The following is a 16768-nucleotide window of genomic DNA, read 5'->3' on the forward strand; positions in this document are numbered from 1 at the left end:
GCTACTGGAACCCAAACTGATCACAAGAATGGGGGTCTTAAAGTCCCCTGTGTTAACAATGCGGTATTGTATGTGTTATACATACTCCCAGCCAGGGCTCGTCCTATTGAGCGAGGCCGCACCCAGTCTGGTGATGCGGCTGTTGCGTGGGCGTGGTTGATTAGAGGATGCGGCCTCCTCAATACAAGTGTATGCAAGTGAGGCCGCGCCCACTGGCCGACAGTATGTATAACTATTACATACCCTCTGGTCCCCGCTTAGAAACCGGGGGATCCCCGCAGCGCATGCGATGGGGGGATTCATAAGTCTGCAGTTACACAAAGTGACTGCAGACTTATTGATTGGGACCGGACAATCCCTTTCATGAATTTGACACATCTCCTCTGTGGCATGTACCGTTCCAGAAATACTACTCCATTCAGGGACAGGAGTAGCATTTCTGGTGTACAAAACGCGGACATTATTGATGAATTTGACAAGCGGGTGTGACTACAGCCCCCTATCCTGCTCAGTTTCTTCCCATTTCAGAGGAGCGGATTAAAATTGGTGGGAAAATGGCAAAAATCACAAAATTCATGCAACTTTTTAAAGCTTTTATGCCCCTTTTCTGGCATAAAAGCTTTGATTAATTGGCCCCTATCGGTATTATCACATTATAACAATTTACATATAACTTGGCATTACTATTGGCTTTTATTACCAAGGGAAGCACTGGCTGGTCATACAGTTTTCCTCAAGCAGTCTGAAAAATCTAAATTGGAATATTTTTGGATTTACACTTTGACTCGTAGAAAAACAGATAATCTATCTGTATATCAGTAATAAAAGGAGGTTTTAGTAAAGAGAAGATAAGTTGAAGCAGGTTATCAAGGACAGCATATGAGTTCTCTATAGGATAGGTGACAAGGGCATGTACTGTGGAGGTCTCATGCCCCCCATTCCCAAGAACAGGGGTCCCACAATCCTGTAGTCGTGAGCTTGAATAACCATCACTTTGTTTACTGTCTATGGGAGTGGTGGTCACGCATGCACACTATACTTTCACAAGGGACACAAAGCCACCATTCTAAGAATCTCTGGAGGACCCCCACCAATTGCACATCTACCACCTATTCTCTGGTATTACCTCGTTAAAGGGCATCTATCAAGTCCAAAAAAACACATTTTCCGGCAGACAATGGGTTAATCTGCAAATAAATAGCTTTAAAATCATGTCTGGCAGGCAGAAAGTGAAATTATAGCCATTAAGTAGCCGCTTGCTTCTAGACATCCGGATGGTGCAGTTAGCTGTGAGAGTCACCACTCAATATACTCTCCAGCACTTTGACATCCTGCTCTGCGCACATGCACAGCACACACACGCTGCACAGCAGGCTGTCAATCATAGTGCCGGGAAGGGATTATAGCACGCTCACTGTATAGACAGTGGTGACTGTTACAGACTTATATGCCACCCCGATGGCTGGAAAAGAGCGTCAGCAGGGAGAACATAGCTCCATTTTCTCCCTTTAGCCACCCTTAAAATGAGCCTGACAGGTAGGAGTTAAAAGCTATTTTCCTGCAGATTATTCCAATATCTGCATGTAAATTGAGATTTTTGGAGGCGACGGGTTCTTTTTAACGAATTGCCTTGTAAGTAATTTAATAGTACTGTACATACCTCAGCACCATGGGCTCCAGCGCTTGGGAAGCCAATCTTTCAAACATGCGCTGAAGTGGAGGGTGTAACGCATGGTCCTCATCTGCCAGGGCAGCGCTGCATCTGTGTAGTAGCCGGGCATGCAGCCCTCCTTCACACATCACCTGCTGATTCCGCTCTGTGTGCACCAACGACTGCAAGATGTTTGCAACGGCCAACTGGAGATCCAAGGCATGCTGCACAAAAAGAAAGGGAATCATCAAACCACATTGTATAATTCATGGAATAACAAAGTCCACAATGTAATGAGTTCTATTAATAGGATGCTGTTTATACTGCTGGATAACTCTGCATTTACCATCGTGGCATCCATGCTTACATCACACACCTTTCTCCAAACAAAGCTGCAGACACTATTTTCTTTATACTTTATAAAGGCGTTATAATGATTTGGTTATATAGATCTGTAAAAATAGTTCAAAGGGTTGTTCAGGAGTAAGCTATTGTCTATCCGTGGGATAGGTCATCAATATGAGACTGGTGGGGTCCGACAACCAGCACCCCCACAGATCTGAAATATGCTCCGGCAGTGGCCTGATGCAAGCCATGAACTGCTTACATTGTTGAGTGACCAAGACCAAGTACTGCTCTGTATGTCTCAATCATTGGAATGGATCGGACAAACTGGCTAACGATGACTTATCGTACTCCCAGAAAACTCCTTTAAAGGGTTACAAAAATAACAATGTTTAGTATGATTTTGTAGTAGATTACCAGTATTGGGTTATAGATATGGATGGTGAGGCTGCACTACTCATATGTCATCATGACACCATTTTCTGTAAGGCTCTGTTCAATAATTGTTGACATGGAAGTTTTGTGTGGAGATTCCTGCAGATGGGGATTTGCTACTTTTAAGGGCAGAGCACGGAACATGTTGCCATTGGGACAGAGGAAATTTATGAACTTAAAGGGGTTGTCCAGGATTGGGGCCCAAGTTTGCAGACACTATGCGACTGCAGATTTGTGAATCCTCATAGCGTAGACAGTGACAGTAATGTAACCTCAAGTATGCAATATGCATACATGCCACATTCAGACCCGACATGTCCATGCTCAATTCACTTGTATTGAGTGAGGCTGCACACGTCTAGTTGGCACGTGACAGCATGTATGCAAATAGCACACTTGCAGTCACGCTACCAGTGCAGGCATCGAAGAATCCTGACGGCATGCATACTGCGCGCTGTGAGAATTCACAAGTCTGCAGTCACAGAGTGACTGCAGATCTTAAACCCAAGCCTTGATCACCCATTTAAAGGGGATCCGTCAGCAGGATTTCAAACCCAAAACTACGTATATGCACATGTAGCTCTTGCAAAGACAAGTCCCACCATAAAGTCACACAGCATAGAGGCTGTCAGTCATGCAGAAGACAGCAAAACAGAGCTGCAGTGACAGAGGCTTGAGAAGTGCTTTTATGGTCCAAAAGTTCTTCAGCCTCATTTGCACATAGATTCAAACACAGATTTCTCAGTAACGGAGGAACGGATTGGCTAGCTAAAGGTATAGCAGGATTTGTCTTTGCAAGTACTACATGTGTACATAAAAATAGTTTGGGGTAAAAATCCTTCCCTTTTAGGGCTTTTTATGAAACCGCTCTAAAAAAATTATTATGGCTAAATTAGTTTGGAATATAACATGCTAGTCTGAACCTATGAAATACGTACTTCAGGTTGGGAATCTGAATCCACTGATGCTAAAAGATCAAGCATAGAAAGCATGGCACCCGGGTGTATGATAACGGCATCTGAGTTTGAAAAGGACGCTGGTCCACCATGAGGTTTGAGATCACTGATGTTTTTTGGAGGCATCAGGGAAGATGTGGACACTGTATGGTAGACATGTCTGCAAGAGAAAATGAGCATAAGATTAAAAAAAAGGTTAATTAAAAATCTAAGCAAAAGTGTTTACGGCATGTAGTGTGAGGAAAGTGCGACAAAGATGCACACGAGCCTCCAACCAGAGTGCAGACATGATCGAGTTACAGAAAGTGACAAGGGGCATCTCAGGCACGGAGGTCAATTCTACTTTTAATATTGTAATAATAATTGTTATTGATGGGTTCCTAGAAGACAGTCTATATCAAATGGTAGAACTGAGAAGACAGTTAGATTTTCTTTGCTATGTATTTTTCAGTATATTTGTTTTTACAGGATGCCAAAAAAAACCTCTCACGAAACAATGAGAGCCTAGTGAAATAACAGGAATTATCTGCAATTGTAAGTGGTCAGAGAAATTGCCAGATAAGCAGTTGATCCGATGACCAGTGGGTGTAAGGGAACAGGAGATACATTTAGGGAGTGCTTGGTTCATACCGTTGATGTGGAAAGGCCCCCAAACAACTTTGATGAAAGTCGGTCGAACTCGCGGACTTCGGCAGAATCGTCCAACAGTCTAATCATTAGACTATTGTTATCAGTAGGGGAGAGTAGAGAGGACCCCATGTACAATAGATTCTCATGTGTATAGGGACCACTCGACGCTCCCTATAGATGACGTTGGGGAAGAAATGGATCCAGCCTGTTGAATTTCAACAACCAATCCTTTTGTTCTGCGCAAAGATAAGCGGCTGCCAGAGAAGTCTGGCCTGGCCTCTGAGCGTTCCTGTGTATGGAGGAGTCACAACAGATAGGTGTAAGCCAAAAAAAAAATCATTCAGTCAACAGATATCGAATTTGTAAAGAGTAACCGTCATTTTAATTATTTTTTTTTATAATTCAACAATACATGGGGAAATAAGAAGCTTTATAATAGATCATTAGAGAAATCTGCTTCTTTCTCCTCCAGGACTGATCAGTCAGTCATTCTCAATTCACAGGTAAAATCTTTATTCAGTGAAGACAGATTTTCCCATTACGGAGATAGATGACAGTTGGGGATTATAAGGTTCAATGGAAAGATATGAATGTCTTTTCAGAAGAACTTGTGGTAGGATATCTGTGTCTGCCTCTGGCCCCTCCCTGCCATAGAATTTTAAAAGCACCAACTGTCATCTCCTATCCTAGTAATGGGGAAATCTGTCTTCACTGAATACAGATTTTACTCATTTTAGTTATGAATTGAGTGTGAAAGATCAGTCCAGGAAGAGAAAGAAACAGAATTCTATGATAAGATAAATTACAAAGTGGCATATTTTCATGTGTACTATTGATTTATCAAAAAAAAAAAATAGCGGTAACTCTAAGTCCTATGGTAAGTGTGTTAAGATGTACTTGTCAAGAGGGGATGGGTCTGGAAGAGGTAAAGCATACAACATCCTGGGGTCCCATATCTTCACATTTTTTTTTAAGGGTTTCCGGAGTCAAAGCTGTTAGCTTTTCATCGCCCATATAAAAACTCAGCCTTTTCTTAACGCATTCCTAGGCACGGGCAATTATTTGCTTTGTCTCTAGTAAGTAAAAATAATACACTTTTTTTAGCCAGACTCCTTATTCCACCCCTTTAATGAAAAAATACTCTAAAAACCCTAAAGCAAAAGCAGTTTTAACCCTATATTTTGAAACTAAAAATGAAACTAATCCCACACTAACAACATCCAGTAAAAAGCTTCAGCCGGCAGCATTAGTAATATAGATCCTCGCATGTTTGAGTCCGCCATCCCATAGAAAATACTCTCTTTCTAAAAATAAAAGCGGCCTAAATATTTAATTGAATGAAAATCTGCTGCATTATTCACCACCGTCTTTGAGTCTGTGTTTTCTCTTTTCTCTAGGCATTTAGGAGAATTTTAATGAGGCGTTGTAAAACAAAAAAGGAGTAACAAAACACATTAATAGCGGAGAATTTCAGTTTTTCAGGAAGGAAAAAATTAGAGCGGCATAATTAAAAACATGTCGAAACATTCAGAGACCGAGATCAAAACAAAGTATAGTTAAAATGCAAAGTAGATCGCAGCAGTGGGCTTAAGCATTGGATGAAGAGTGCATTTCCATAGTATGTTCTTATGGGATCACGCACGTGGCAGACTGGTATATTCAGGAGCTGTATGACTGTGTACATTGAGGGCTCTGACCATGTAGGACGCCTCCCTAATGCATAGCGGAAAGAAATACTAGTTATAAAACTGTGTATGATGGAGTCACTCTATGTGACTGCAGACTTGTGATTGCGCTCACTGCACACTGTGAGGATTCTCCGATGCTGGGAATGAGAGGTCATGTAATCGCAAGTATTCGATTTGCATATTTCCAGCCTCACCCAGTACACTTGCATTGAGCAATTACACGCCCATCTAATCGGCACGTGACCGCATGTATGCAAATTACATACTTGCACTCACGTACCCACCGCCAGCACCGGAGAATCCTCACGGAGTGCAGTGCACGTGATGTAAGGAATCGCAAGTCTGCAGTCACAGAGTGACTGCAGACTTGTAGCTTCAGAAATGTGTGCTTCTATGTGCTGGCCATAGACAAAACAGTTATGACTAACATAAGTCGGCCTCACTGTTTTTAACAGTTAAAATGTAGCTTTCCAGACTTTTCACAGTCATTAGCGACAATTAAGATGTACTAGTGTTTGACAACTATACAATGCAAATCTATTGGCTTCCTAATAGCAGTGAGGAATCCACCTCCTGTCACAATAGAGGCTCGGACGGCTGTTCTTTCTACCATCACTTATTTATTTTTATTTTTTTAAACTGCAGCTCTGCTTGTTAAGATTGGCTTCTGTTTATCAGAACAAACCCACCATATGCTCAAACTGGGTGCTTTGTAAAATCAAGATTTCCCCCAAAGTCCCAGGTATTATAATAGCCACTTTCCTTTACAACAAATGTAGGATGCTAATGAGCTACAACCCACTAAACGCGAGAAAGATATAAGGAAGAATTCACAAAAGAGAAGTTATTTAACTTCAAAGGGAATCTGTCATCAGTTTTTTTTCCATCTAATCTGAGAGCAGCATAATGTAGAGACAGAGACCCTGATTCCCAGCGATGTGTCACTTACTGGGCTGTTGCTATGGTTTTGATAATATCACTGTTTTATCAGCAGATTATCATTAGAGGACTAGTAATCATGCTTATTTGCAGTCATCCATATTCATGAGCTTTGTATAACCCCGCCCCCACCACCGATTGGCAGCTTTCTGTCTATGCACAGTGTACACAGAAAGCGGCCAATCAGTGGTGAGGGCGGGGTCTTTGCTATAACATCATGATGCTCTCAGATGAAGAAACAAAAATCCCTTTAACGGTCATTGTGTTGCACTAAGCCCAACACTTTCGATACCACAAGTAATGTGAAAAGAATATCCATCATTGAAGAAATACTTTAATACAAGCTGAATTATTACTTAAGCCCTTCTAATGGATGCATCAGTACCTTTTTCTGGATAGAGCTGGGGTCCCCCATGGCGATGGGAGAGTAGTCTCATTTGTCAAGCAAGGTGGGATCTGTTCTGCCCGACTACAGATGTGATGGATATAAGCAGGATAGAAGAAAGTTAGAAAGACAAGCGAAAAAGTTGTGTTAGTCGTATAGTGAGCGAAGGACAGAATTACACAGAAAAGTCACAGCGCAAAGGACAGATGTACATAGATTGGAAACAAACATGCTGATTTCTTCAACCACCGTTGTGGGTGCAAGTCTGAATTGAAGCTTATCAAGAATTAGTGCTACCCCATTTGCTCTTCCTGTCTGTCCTGTATCTACAACTATGTTACCATTTCTCAAAACTGCATGAGTCTTTATGGAGGAAGCATGCTCAAGTCACATTAAAGAGGATCAGTCAGCACTCCTGACAAGTCTTAGAAATACGTGTATTGGGCATCAAAATAGCACTTCTTACACCGCTGCAATTTTCCATTCCTCTGCTCCACATCCTGGAAATGCATCAATAAACTGACAACTAGGCGTTATCAGTATTCGAAAAAGTGTGCCCTTAATCGGAGATTGTCAGCACTGATTAGACAGTGTATGAACACCCCCCAACTGGTGACACCCCACAGTCAAATTATTCAGGAGGAATAAGAGAGAACAGCACAAAAAAAAAAAAGACTCCAGAAATGCTCCCCCCTGAAAAGGAACATATTTACTAAACTAGAAATTTAAGGAGCGCTGACCAGACAGGGTAAGTCTCCTGAAATGTCTATTTTACAGGAAAACTCAAACAAGATATAAAAATGTCTGTCCGGAAAAATTCAGACACTGCAGACATGTTGCAAAAATTTTGCAACTGTTCCATATATCTGAATAAGGCTTGCAGAAATCCAGAAACAACCCCATTGGCATAAAATAGACTTTTGCAGCAAATCTGCTGTATGAGAACGTACTTTAAAATGGATCAGTCAGATTTCACAATGCAAACTGCATACATTACTAAACAGATTTCTTAGACCTGATGAAGTCTCTATTATGAAAATCTATATCAGGCTGCCTGAATAATCCTTTATAAAAGTTTAACTCATTCTCTGCCCATAGACTGATTGACAGCTCCTCAGTGTGTCTCCTCTTTGCTGAGATCTCATACTGCCGAGTACAAGCTGCAGCTGTCAGTCACACAGGGTGCAGAATGAATACGCTTGGACTTGTGATCTATTTCATTCTATAAACAAGGGGTGCACAATCTGAGACAGCACTGCGTGCACTAAGGAGCTTTTACCATTAAAATCCATATCTGACACAGGTTGTGTTGTCAGTTTAGGAGAAGAATCTATTTCTAAATCCTCGTCCAAAAACTCAGTGTGAACGTACCATTAGAGTGCTGATTTTTGGAGGTAAGAGTCCTGTAAACAGAATTTGTACCCATCAGACATTTACGGTATATACTTTTAATATGCCACAAATGTCAAAGAAGGTAAGTGAGGCCCCCAGATTAGTTAAGTAAGACAATGTGGTCCTTAGGCCAAAAAAAGGTTGTGCACCCCTCATATAGATAGACTCAAATGTTCATCTTAATATCAGAATTATATAGCCAATACACCAGCCTAGACAGGTTTCAGATCTATTTAATAATGTATACAGATAGTAGCGTGAAATCTGGTGACAGATCCGCTTTAGGCAGTAGTCCAAACAAATCGAAAGGCATCAGAAGATAAAAAATACACGATAGTAGACTTTGGGGAAGATTTATAACAATGCTGTAATATCTGTAATGGGCTTTAAACAACATCAACCTTACTGTCCCCATTGGGGCTCACAATCTACATTCCCTATCAGTATGTCTTTGGCATGTGAGAGGAAACCGGAGAACCTGGAGGAAACCCACGCAAACACAGGGAGAACATATAAACTCCTTGGTTGTCCTTGGTGGGATTTGAACCCAGGACCCCAGCGCTGCAAGGCTGCAGTGCTAACAACTGAGCCACCGTGCTGCCCTACAATATAACTAATATGCCAGTCTTGGACATGCCCATTAAAATGGAATCTAACACCAATTTTTTTGCTACCCCATCTGAGAGCAGCATAGAGGCAGACCCCGATTCCAGCGATGTATCACTGACTGGGCTGCTTGCCTCAGCTTTGATAAAATCATTGCCTTATCTGCTGCAGATTTACCAGTTCTCTGAATACTGAGCTTTGTATAACCCCAGTACCCACCACCGATTGGCAGTGATTTTGCCTATGTGTAGGGGTGGGATTATACAGAGCTCAGCGGACTACATGGCAGCAGGTTTACTAGGCCTCTAGTGAGCATCTCCTGCTGATAAAACAGTGATTTTAATCAAAACTACAGCAAGCAGCCCACTAGGTAACATCGCTGGAACCAGGGTCTCTGCCCTTACATTATGTTAATGTCAGATTAGGCGGCAAAACCTGGTTGTACACTGATTTTATATTGATGACCTATCCGTGGATATCACATAAGTGGAGGTCTGACCCCTGGCACCCCCCTCAATCAGCTGTTATAACCTCTGTGGTCGGATGTAGAGAGTACACGGAGCGGAACGCCACAGCTACATTTAGTGGCAGCTGCTGGGTACTGCAGATCAGCTCCTATTAATGGGAACCCTGCCAGCTTCTCCCCACCCGATCCCCTGGGGTGGCAGGACGCTCCCTATACCGGTCCGCAGGGACTCTGCTAGAGTGTCACTCCAGGGGCTGCAGCATTTCAGAGTCAAACATACCTGGCTGGACTCGTGCAGCCAGTGACGGATACATGCAGCCCGAGGGTTGGGCAGCAGGTAGCAACTGTCGGGTTCCTTTTAAATATAGTGGGAACTGGCCGCAGCAGCCACTAAACAGAGCTGTGATTTCCACTCTCTATGCTGTTTACATCCGGCTGCCATGGGAGGTGATACCAAGCGATCAGTAGGGGTAATTGGTGTATTGGACAACCTCTTTAATTCATTCACTTTTTATTTTCAGAATTTTTTATAATAAAAAAAAAACACCAGAAAATATATATCCTAAAATTTTGAAACAATAATATGTCCACTGCACCCTACGTTAAAGGGATACTATCAAGTAAGTAATGGTTAAAATTGAAAGGAGCATGTAAAAAAAAGCAACTTTGAAATGTACCCTTTAATAAAAGTTATCTCCATTCTCAAGAAAGGTGGGATTTTTACATTTATTTTTTACAGCTTGTTGCCACCTCTGCAGTCTATCAGGGGTAGTCGGTCTCTTAAGCAAGGAGTGCAGGACTTTTAAGCTCTTTCTTATAGAGTTTGCAAGCCCTGCTCTTAAAGTGGCTGAATTAGTGAATGCACTTTGGGAAGTGGCAGAGGCGAGGCTGCCTCTCAGTGTAGCACTGGAGAGCGCACAGTTTGGGCTCGTGGCACCATGATGTTGCTGGCCCAAAATGTCAATCAATCAGGAGATCCTGAAGATGAAGGATGAGAACAACCCCTCAATGGATGGAAACTGGGCTGATGAGGCTGGCAGAAACCCATCTGCCCACAGATCGGTATCTCTGGTTAAGGAATATGTTTTGGATAAACGTGTGCTTCCTCGTGGATCCTGAACAGGGTTAAAGGGCTGTTCAGTGAATGCTATTGCTTCAAATACTATAGTGCCATTAGGATATTGCATAGGTGCTGCACAGCCTAGGCTCTGAGGTTACTTAATATTGATTGACAGTTTGTTAGGACTACTCTAATTCACCTAGATGACAACTCTAAGTTTAAGGCTCCGTTCACATGTTCAGTATCTTACAGCAGTATTTGTAATCCAAAACCAGGAGTTGGTGATAAATACAGAAGTGGTGACGTGTTTCTATTATACTTTTCATCTGATTGTTCCTCTCCTGGTTTTGGCTACAAATACTGATGTAAAATGCTGACCAAATACTGAAAGTGGCCTAATTCTAAGTATGTCAGAACTAGATTAAATTTTTACAACTTGGCTACATCAGATTCATTTAATCCCATCTTAATCCATAACTTGACGAGATCTGAGGGAGGTTACGTAAGAGACAAAGCACCTCAATATGATGTGACAAATGACTAAGAACATGCCCGGGAGTGTTATTCTGCACACATCTCACCTGGAGACATTGACGGCAAGTTTGGTTTTCTGTCTTGTCAGAATATTAATGGCGTTGACAAACTCAAAGTTACGACAATAGTTATTAAAGAAACATTTTACCTTGTTTTAGCGAACACAATTCCAGACCAAGCATGAAAACAAAGCACCTAAACAACTACTCAAAGGAGTTTCCACCCCTGACAAGTTTTCAGCAAGACCTACAGGTTGCAGAATCCTAACAGAGTGTAATGTAAACACAGATAAGATTCAGCAGTTGTCAAGTGACCGCTAATATGAGACGTACATAGTTGTGGTCACATGTAGACTCCCAGAATCAACCGCTTTGTTCAACAGATTCAATTGAGAAGCAGCTGAGAATCTAGAAGGCACGTGACTGCAACTAGGCAAATCACATACTTGCTGTCTCGTGACGACCACTGGAACCAGCAGGCAGAGCTGAAACCTTTAAGTGCGTACATGACATACTGTTAGGATTTGTCAAGCTGCAGGCTTGCTACAAACTTGTCAGAGGTGGACAAACCTTAGAACTACAGAGAAGTGGGGACGTGGAGAGAACAGATCATGGCATATGTGGATGGCTTTGACCGATGACATAATGGAAACAGCCACCTATAGGAATCTATTTTAAAGAAAAACGTATACCACACAGTTTGTGGGTTTTTTTTTCTCCTGATTGAGCAGTGTAGTTTACTACATTCTTCAATACCTTTGTTTTTGTGGAATACTAAAGTATAGCAGCCAGCCTGAGGCCGGAAGGACGCTCCTTTGAACTCTGGCTAACTAAATGGAGCCCTACAGACATGTTTAGCGTGTACGTTTGGAGGATTTCTGGGATACATGTTACAAGTGAATGCAACATTATGTGAACAAGGCCTTAGTAAAGGTAAAAATGGATAAACAATTGTTAAATAATTGCTTGCCGCCACTCCCCTAACCTTAGTAACATAAATAACGTTCAGTGGATTTTACTCAGAGAAACAAATGAGGAAAAAAAATACTAAATTAATTCTAAGATAGAGAAATTGCATGTTTTTTTGTATTTTATATTAGTTAGAAATATTCTAGCTGAAGCTTTTGTGATTACAATATTTCTTACTATATCTGATTTCTCGCACCTACTATTGAGATATGAACTAATTATACAAAATGTACTGTATAGCAAGAATCACACAAAGCTAAATATCCACCAGGAGGATAAAAAAAAGTACAAAACAAGTCATAGAATGACTGAATACTACGGGTATATATAACCACATTAATCATTTTCTTCAGATGCCTCCCATAATGCATATAGAGAGTTAATAAACCTACCTGTCAAATGAGTCCGTAGATAATTTATACAGATATACAAAAAGTTTGCTGCAGTGCCTCAATACTGGGCACACCGAGTCCAACTGCACCAGGTCTTCTTCTAGAAGTCTCTGAAATGGTTGATTATTGGATGGGAAGACATTTGATGGTTTGATTTTGCGACATTCAGCAAAGCAGCCAAGTAGCCGAATAGCGTCAGCCAGTTTTTCATACTGGATCTCGGTTCTGAAGAAATGGGAGTTTGCAGGTTCATATCGCATAGCTGCTGTTAAAGTGCAGAAAACAGTGTGCAGAAGTTCAAAGACTTGGTTCTGGTTGACTTTTTCCCAACCGTTCCTTGGTGGACAACTAAGAGACTTCTCCATTGCAACTAACAAAGACGTCACATAGACAAATCCACCAACTTTCCGAAAAACAGTCCTTGTTCGGTGACTTTCCCTCAGAACTATTAATAATGCCTAGAAACCACAAAAACAACATTTTAGATTCCAAGCAAATTGAAACAGATACATCAAAGTAAGAAAAGTCTCCATATAATGCCACCTCCAAAGACTGTACCTGCCTTCTTCTATGCCAAACTCTAATTACTAACTCCAACTACACCCCAAAATATACTCTACTCTTCTGTTTTATTGGTATCTCAGCCCCCACCCACACAAAAAACAACAAAGTCTCATTACATAACCTATCATGTTAATGACTGTAAATTATGTACCAACCTTCCTCCAAATAAAAAACAATAGGAGAGAAGTAGTAAGTAGCAAGAATGGTAAAAGTTGTGCAAAAATGGTGCGTAAGGTATAGTATACTTGGATCAACTTGCTAGGCACTTCAGACAGTTTTCTCTTTCTTACACCAACAACATTTTGCACCCAAAAAGGTTGCATTTGTAACGGTGGCACATCTTACAACATTTTTGATCAGCTCCACACATTTTAAAATTGACAAGTTAATCACATAGGTCCCAATTCATCAAGACTGGTGATTTTCACTCTGGTCTTGATGTGGTTGTGTGGTTGAGTTAGACGCTCCTGATTCATAACAAATCTGGAGGGTCTGGCAAGTGTTGTTCACTTCCATGCACCATGTAACAAACTTACTCCAGTCAGAGACTGGAGTAAGATTTCTGGCATAAGGAATATCACAGCTTGTCATGAATTAAACGAGATGTGGCGTCATGAACAATGGCACTCCACCATCATGCCCCAGTAACGGCCAGAAGTCTTAAACAAACGTCGAGCAACCCCTCATTGCGCAAAAATTTTGCATCTTTTCAAAGCGATTTGCCCCAGAATTCTGGCATAATCACTCTGATGAATCAGGGTCAAAGAGTATCAAAAGAACACATCAAATTCATGCAAATCATATATTCCATGTGTGGGATTTTTTTTATTGGGGGGAAGAGGTGGTTGGAAAAATGTATGAAGCACTTTACACCAGAAAACTGAAATTTAAAAAATGTCCCTATAACATTTAGTTAGCCAAAAATTGTGTAACTTCTGGTATTTTTTTCCCCAGCTTTGCAATCTTTTTAAAAAGTGGGTGGATTTTAGTGGGAAGGGTATGGCCTACCATAGTCCAACTGATTCACTATAATTTACATTACTAATGACTGGAGCACATCTCTGACTCTGGCACGAGAAGTTGAAGGATGCATTAAATTCGTGTAATGAATTTCGCACATTATGCGTTAGCGGACCCTGAATCAAAACTGGTATGTAGACCGCCAATCTTTATGAATTTCCCCTATGTGCTTTGAATTCGGTTTGTGTTTTGTCATGTCCTAATATAATCTTACTATAATTACTGGCTTTAGTAATGGGGCAGTCTTATAGTAACATGAATGACTGCAGGTAACTTTAATTTAATATCCGTTTTCACAAACCATTAGAAAGCTACACAGTACATTTTACACCAAACTGTAATCAGTCTACCGACTGCAAACTATTGACTGATGTAGAACAGCATGCATCTGAGAGCAGGTTTGTTTTCCTCGGCTAAAGAACAATTTTGATAATAAATTAAGGAATACGTTGATAGGCCTTTAATGCTGATCTGTCACCAGATTTCTCAATACAAACTAAATACATTATTAAATAAATCTCTTTAAACTTGATGATACCGATGTACTTACTTTGAAAATCCATGTCAGAATGTCTGAATAATTCTTGTTATAAAGTGATCATTTGTAATCTAGCTAAAGACTGAGAGAGCTCATTAGTTCAAGTGTACTCAGTCTCTGCTCACCCAGCCTGACTGAGAGCTGCAGCTTGTACTGAGCAGTATGAGATCTCAGCAGCAGGCAGAAGGGAAACTAAGTAGCTGTCAATCAGGCTAGGTCAGCAGAGATTGGGTTAGAGCTTTAGTAAAAAGATTATATGGCCATTTTGAGATGGATTTTTGCAGCAAGTACACTAGCCTTATCTGCTCTATGAGATCTGTGTAATAATCTATACAATTTCTTTTATGAAAGCTGATGTTAGATCTGCTTTAAAGGGGAACCATACGTTCAGGAAACTTTTCAGAATAAGTTTTCATGTGTGTGTAAATGAGGAATAACCCTTTTCTGTCCATTATGTGACTTGTATCCTTCATTTTCACACCATTTTTCCCCTCTGCAAGTTCAATCTGAGCTGGTGGGATAAGACTAGCAGCTATGATCTCTCGCATACACAGCACAAAAACAGCTCCTCATTCCTTAGTTTGCATACAGAGAAAAACAGTAAATGTATTTAGAACATTACATAACAGTGCTGATCAGTGTAGATGTGAATCCAGCTCGGGGGGAGGTAAAAGACTTGTTAGAAAGCTCTATTTTTCTGTTTCCCTCCAGTGGTTCTTTCACGCTGCTTCTCACTTATCACCCCCGCCACCTTACTGAGCAAATCAAAGTTGATCTGTTTTTTTGGTGTTTTTTTAAAGAGAGGATGGTGAGTTTAGGAGGCAGGTGGAAAAGTGTCACATAAGTGGAGAAGTACGGAGAATTCTCGGATATGATGTTTTACAAAGTTTGTTATATTCATCAAAACTGTTGATTTATGCAAAGTTTATTGAATGTACAGTTCCCATTTAAGTAAGGGACCTTTATTCTGTTATTCAGAAGATGCAGGTGATGGGGGGATTTGATTCAGTCATTTTATACTGAATTTTTTACCATATGGGCAATGACATAACAGGGTTAAGAGTTCTTGAAATCTGCTGTGCACTACAGTGTGCTAATGGCTCATCAAAGCTACTATACAATCAGTTTTATGGATGTTGCCGAACCTGACATTTAATGGGCTCAATTTGTTTCTGCAGAGAAAAAAAAAATAGAAATGTTAATTATTCGTCATGTTGTTATCTATGAGTAAGTGTGATACATTAAAATTATTATCGGATACCGATATAATTAATTTAAACTACGCTGGATTATGGAAATGTGAAACGGTGATGGCAATTTATTATAAAACAAAGCTAGACAGAGCTGAAGTGAGAGAAGGAGTCATCATTTTTGTGAATGTTGCCATCTGTTCGAGTGGAGAAAAAAAATCAAGAAAATTAAACTAAGCACGAAGAGACAAGAAAATATAGAATAGTCACAAATTTGACAAACATAAAGGTAGCACCTTACCCTTAAAATATCAGTTTTAAGCTGCAACTCTGTTGAAGGTGCCGAATGCATCAGTCCTAAAAGGGTTCCCATGTCATCATCTCCACTAGGAGACAACATCAGCTGCTGGATCACCATGAGTGCGTGCTCTCTACACTGGGGGTACTTGACAATGTTGTGCACACACCTCGCACCTCCAAACTCTCTGAAGACACCTAAAGAAAACAAGGTTACTGTGACAATGTGCTAGAACTGGTGAGAAGCACAGCCTGATCTGACGGAGACTGAGCTCATCATGCCAGACTAGCGACAGTGTCTTATAGCATTGGGACCGTAAACCTCCTGATATCCTGATTCAATGCTTTTAAATGATTAACACTGACACCCAGTATACATCAGAAAGAAATGATGATCGATCAAGCCTCAATCAGCCATAACAAGTCAGGAGTCTATGAGACATATACTGTACTATTACTGCAAGTGCACTAGTAAGCAGCAGGGTTGTCAACCAACCATAAATTCCAGGATAGTCCGTAAAAATAGGACACTTTTTAACCTGTCTATAAAAAAAAATTTAAGACGTTCATGATTTTTTTTTGAAGCTGAAGAAACTTATACAGATTATTTTGACTGTAATTACCATAAGTTTACAGTGAATGCAGATAATGTCTTCATATCAGAAATATAGGCTGTAGATATATATCACCTATAATGAGTTGTTATGGTTTT

At 40.7% G+C, this 16768-nt stretch overlaps 1 protein-coding gene across 7 annotated transcripts in view; it reads right to left on the bottom strand.

Annotated features, from left to right (window-relative positions):
* WDFY3 (WD repeat and FYVE domain containing 3) overlaps nucleotides 1-16768 on the bottom strand; it is a 353725-nt gene that overhangs the window by 146079 nt on the left and 190878 nt on the right. For 6 of the 7 annotated variants that reach the window (XM_073637114.1, XM_073637116.1, XM_073637119.1 and 3 more), the window contains 5 exons: nucleotides 16061-16254; nucleotides 12448-12905; nucleotides 7030-7113; nucleotides 3370-3547; nucleotides 1661-1875 (listed from right to left, as the gene is read on the bottom strand). In XM_073637114.1, the coding sequence (XP_073493215.1) occupies nucleotides 1661-1875; nucleotides 3370-3547; nucleotides 7030-7113; nucleotides 12448-12905; nucleotides 16061-16254 (1129 nt within the window). The remainder of the gene's footprint in view (nucleotides 1-1660; nucleotides 1876-3369; nucleotides 3548-7029; nucleotides 7114-12447; nucleotides 12906-16060; nucleotides 16255-16768) is intronic. The other variant, XM_073637120.1, reaches the window with a different exon arrangement.

This window comes from Phyllobates terribilis, unplaced genomic scaffold (genome assembly GCF_046119375.1).
Source record: "Phyllobates terribilis strain yellow unplaced genomic scaffold, ASM4611937v1 Scaffold_1__5_contigs__length_1240528914, whole genome shotgun sequence".
Lineage (NCBI taxonomy): Eukaryota > Metazoa > Chordata > Amphibia > Anura > Dendrobatidae > Phyllobates > Phyllobates terribilis.